Raw genomic sequence first — 5077 nt, 5'->3', positions numbered from 1 at the left:
TCTTAGTTAATCTTGGGTGAAATCGACCATGGAGATCTTGTTTAAAAAATTTTAACCTATTGATTGTTCGAGCCTTTTCGGTCCAACTCGGTAGAGTGAGTACACACGAAGATTCTTATTCCATCTAAAAATAAATTAAAATATTATAAAAATGATTAAGTTTTTGACATAGAATTAGATAGAAGCATATAAGATTTGGTAGGAGATTTAGTATAAGATTTAAAAAGATGTTAATTTGGTGAGAGGAAAATTCAACCATGTTACTTTTGACAAATTTCCGTGGACGTTTGGAAGCAGAGAGTGTGAATGTTGTTAGTTAAGTGGGCAAAGACAATCCAGGAGACAGCAAAAAAGGAGAAATGTGTTAGTTTGAGTGCCCACCCACCATTTCCTTCCGCATGCATTCATTTTTCTCACTGTTTGTAAAGCTTCAATGATGTTTTTTCTTCCATCTTTCATACTCCATGTTCTCTTCCACTACAATCCTTTCCTCAAAAAACATAATCATCTTCATCCAGAATTATTACCAACAACAATCCCTTTGAATGCAGATTCTAACAACCTCAGTAACTATTCAACTTATAAGAACAAACCATCCCATTCAACACTGAATCTATAATATATAGGATATGCAAATTAAAAGTACTATTACTAAGACAACTTCCTCACAAGAACAGCAAGATTTACATCTCCACAGCTTTTCTGCTTAATACAAGCAAATCCCAAATGGGATTTTTGTAGCAAAATATATGCTTTGCTTTTCCAGTAATCAAAATGTTGATGATGATGAAGAAGATTGTGGAGTAGAAGATGAAGATGAATTTGGTGATGGCCAAAACTGAGCTGACTTCACTTTTGACACACTGGCCAACACATCAAAAGGGGTTATATCCCCAATTATGGTCACTTTTTTTGTTGTGAAATCCACACTATATGAGGTCACTCCTGCATGATTCATCAACACCCTTTTCATAAATCTATACTTCTAACCCATCTTCTTTCAAATAATAATAAAAAATATCAATTCATACCCTTAAATTTTAAGGATTATATCGATTTACACTCTTTCCACGTTAAAAAAATTGTATGAAACTTTTGATTATATCAATTAATTAAACTCTTAAACTTTCATAAATTTATCAATTTAGACTTCTCATCTTCCATCTTCATGTATTTATACTATTATAAAGAAATTTTATGTATGTATGATTTTATTCTGTAATCGTAATATATATAAAAAGGTTTAAATTGATTTTACTCGAATAATAAACTTCACAGGCATAGATGCAAAAGTTGATATAATCCCTAAATTGATATTTGCCAAAAAATTTAGTAACTTTTTAGGTTTGAAATGCGGAGAAGCTTTACCTTCCATCTTTGAAATATGCTTTTTCACCTTCTTTTCACAGCCTCTGCAGTTCAATGAAACCTTCAAAACCACCACCTATGAACTCAAAAAAAGAAGATCAACCACAAACATATTAGTAATGAGAAAAAAAAAAACAAGATTTTAATTGCAAATTTTGTCCCATTATTCAAAAACCATGCAATTTAGTTTCTATAATTTGATAAAGTAAGGACAAATGTAATATGGTTCGATAAGATGTTCGTAAATGAAATTACTTATGTAATTTTTTCCAAATTATAAAGACAAAATTTGTTGTTTAACGACCTGATCACGAGATTGAGTTAAAGAAGGTGTTTTCAAAACAGGGGATTCAAGAACAGAGGAAGGAGATTTGAGGCCACCATATTCACGAACAGTCAAAGAACGATTCAACAAAAAAGATTTCTGTGAATTGTCGCTTATTATCTTCCTCTTCTCCGGCATCAGTGCCGGAACCTCCTCGCCGGAGACCGCTGGGAACCAATCAAGGAACGGCGAATCACCCAAAAGATAGCGAGCAGAGGAACCGGAAACAGGGCTCTTCAAATCATCAACATCCGCACAGCTTTTTCTTCGTAAATCATTAAGTTCCTTTCGATTCAGAGTGGAACAGCTCGTACTCTTTCTATGATTCTCAAAATGAAGCTGCCCTTTTCTCCGATCGCCGGAATGAGCATCTCCGGTGAGTGGACGTCGGGCGAAACTTGAACGAACAGCCGTGGAAGCTCTAGATTTGCAAAAAATGTCTAGTTTTTTCATGTTGTGGATTGCGAATGAGAGTATGGATTTTGCTTTTAAGCTAAGAGAGAAAATGAGGAACTATGAAGGAGGAGGAGGAGGAGGAGGGAGGGAGGGACCCATGAGAAAGAATTGGTGATAATTACATAATTTGAAGCTATGTGATTAATGGGGTCTTTCTGAAAGTTTTCATTTTTGGGTGGTTTTTAATGTAATTATTTATGTTGGGGGGTGGGTTTGGAGAAAGAAAAAAAAAAAAAAAAGAGTTTATTTGAGAATTGATATGAAATGATTACTACCACTTCTAGTAACATGAATGACATAGAGTTGTGTTTATTATATGGTCTTGTTTCTTAAACATAATGTATTGGGTCTTAATAAATTAATAATGGGAATTGTTTAGTGGATATTATTGTTTCACAAATCCCAAGTGTGGATTTTAAAAACCTAATTTTGGAGGAAACAAAATCAATAAGAAATTCACTTATACCAAATGTTAACTGTCACATAGGTCAAGATTTGGTCAAAAACTTGACTTGCTTTCCTTCAGTTCATTCTCTCTTGAATGATTGTTTTTGTTTGATGTCTTTAATTTTCTTCAACCTATTCAAGCTTGATTCACGAGGGATCACTGCATTCAAACTCATTAAAAATAAATGTCAATTTTTTTTATGAATTATAAAATAGGAATAATAGAATTTAATACAAAATAAGGGTCCAAAACTATATCATTACAACACAAAAAAAAAATACGAAACGCCCTAAAATTCGAATTTGTATGGTACGATGCAACTTTTCACTACTAATGCAATGGTTTGTAAGACCGTGGCATCTAGCATTTGCCTATATCTTTTTTGTGACATTTCGTGTGTGAGTGAGAGAGAGTTGCAACTTGCAAACTATATATCGACAACCTTGCGAGTCGAAAGTTTTTTTTGTTTATTCAATAATCATTATTCAACATCTTAAAGGTTGTTCTAGAGTAGGACTATCTATTCACTTTTATAGTAAAGCTTGTTGTTGATGAAAATTTGACATGTTGTGATTTAGCGATTTGAGTATGACATGGAGAAAAATATACTCAATATACTAACCATAGTATATCCATTGGATCCACGACATAACATTGTTGCATGTTGTGAGATGTTTACTATTGTTTTCTCTCACCAATATCTTAGCTATTAAATTAGGTTATAATTGCAAAAGTTGTAAGTAGTAATTAGTATAAATTGTTGGTAAGAAGTAGTTTGATAATGTTCTTAATTTAGTCTAATTGGATTAAGAAGCTAAGGTTAGTTAGCTAAATTAATTATTTGAGGTCGGTGAGGTAGGTTAGACAACAAAACATAATATACTTCATTATTAATTTTGTAATATATTGAAGTTAATTAAGATTGTAATCTTAATTTATAGGTGTAATTAAGATACAAAATAGAGAGAAATCAAAGTAAGAAAAAGAATGAGGAATATTTTGGAGGAATTTATTTAGAAGGTTATGGGAGGGTAAACAATTATTAGAGCATAAGTAAGTAAATGGGACAAAAAAGGGGTCAACATCGAACCAAATATTCAACAACAACCCACTAATACTTAATCTAAACAAAAGCTTATTAATCAACTTTTTACATTTTTAGTGTTTAATTAGATTCTAAGACGAAAGCCAGCATCAAGAGACCCATTACTTTTCCAAATTTTTATGTTATATAATGAACTTCTCATAGATTATTTATGAGATTTTAATTTTTAAAATTACATAGAATAAATTGTGGATCACCAAATTTGGTTTTTTTCTTTTCTTTTTTCTTTGTTATTTTAAAAAATTGTATGCTTTACTCTTTAATAAATAGATGAAAAAGCAAAGGGGTGTGATCCTGAAATCAAGGGGTGCCATGAAGAATGCCAATTTTATTATTTTCATTTCTTTTTCTCCCTTTTTGCTAAGTCCATATTTACTTTCCGTCTTTATTATTTTATGTTCAATATTTGATTATTTTACTTATATTGTTTCAAATTTACTTTGTTAACAAAATGACCGCATAGCGCAGTGGATTAGCGCGTTTGACTTCGGATCAAAAGGTCGTGGGTTCGACTCCCACTGTGGTCGACATTTTTTGAAACTTTATTTTCTTCATGGGCCCATTCTTTTGGATCCCAGCCCATTAGCCCAATATTACTTTTCTAAAAGGCCGAATTCAATGTGTTTTTAGATGTGCCGTATTTACCACTTCTTTGAAGCCCAAAGTATTTCTACTTCACCCGAAGTTGCTTAAGAATTGGGGATACTCCTAAGTATAGCACTTAGATCTAAAATTAAAATAGAAATTGCTACTTATTTATAGAGTGATTGAGACAAATGATTATGTATCGGATGATTTTAGACTCAAGGATATAATCGACATAAAATAAGAAGATAAGGCAATAAGGCCACAAAAAAACACAAAGTTTTAGCCAGTCAGATATAGTACTGTTAGTTAGGTCAATGTAAGCTTTTGGGTAGAGGGTTAATGATAGTTGACTAAGTGCACATTGATGTATTTAACCTCAATTAGCTTTGGAAAAAGCTAATGGGACATGTCTCATACGTTCTCTAGCCTAATGACCCTAGCCAAACAAGAAAGAGGTTACATCCTTCGACTTATATGTTTACTATCACAAAATGGCTTCGAATCTCTATTAGTACTAAGTCAATTACCTTTTTATTAGTACATTACTATATCTCCATGTTAGGTAATTTGAATCATACTCTCAAATTTCATAACTTTCATATTCTTGAAATATTTGAGTTCAATATCAAAGTGTGTGTAACAAGCACCACAAGGATGTACAAGTTTTTTTCTTTTTTAGGCCTCAATCCAATCTCATTAAATAAATTTATTATTGGTGTATTGGGAAAGTGATGTGTTTTTTTTATTTAAAATTTGACATTTTCAACAGAATGTATTAAATATGAAA

The 5077-nt window shown here is 31.8% G+C and overlaps 1 protein-coding gene and 1 non-coding gene across 2 annotated transcripts; one reads left to right on the top strand and one right to left on the bottom strand.

Moving 5' to 3' along the window:
- Positions 1 to 250: 250 nt before the first annotated feature.
- On the bottom strand, positions 251 to 2410 carry LOC101212737 (protein SODIUM POTASSIUM ROOT DEFECTIVE 1). The gene is made up of 3 exons (XM_004148172.3): positions 1673 to 2410; positions 1369 to 1444; positions 251 to 945 (listed from the first exon to the last, which is right to left on the bottom strand). The coding sequence occupies exons 1-3, from the start codon at positions 2144 to 2146 to the stop codon at positions 770 to 772; spliced, it is 726 nt and encodes a 241-aa protein (XP_004148220.1). The 5' UTR covers positions 2147 to 2410; the 3' UTR covers positions 251 to 769.
- A 1745-nt stretch (positions 2411 to 4155) lies between these two features.
- On the top strand, positions 4156 to 4229 carry TRNAR-UCG. Its single transcript has one exon. It is a non-coding gene; the product is annotated as a tRNA-Arg (tRNA).
- Positions 4230 to 5077: the final 848 nt, after the last annotated feature.

The sequence above is a fragment of the Cucumis sativus genome, chromosome 6, assembly GCF_000004075.3.
Source record: "Cucumis sativus cultivar 9930 chromosome 6, Cucumber_9930_V3, whole genome shotgun sequence".
Lineage (NCBI taxonomy): Eukaryota > Viridiplantae > Streptophyta > Magnoliopsida > Cucurbitales > Cucurbitaceae > Cucumis > Cucumis sativus.
The sequence above is the reverse complement of the archived record's forward strand: the minus strand, read 5'-3'. Positions and strand labels throughout refer to the sequence as shown.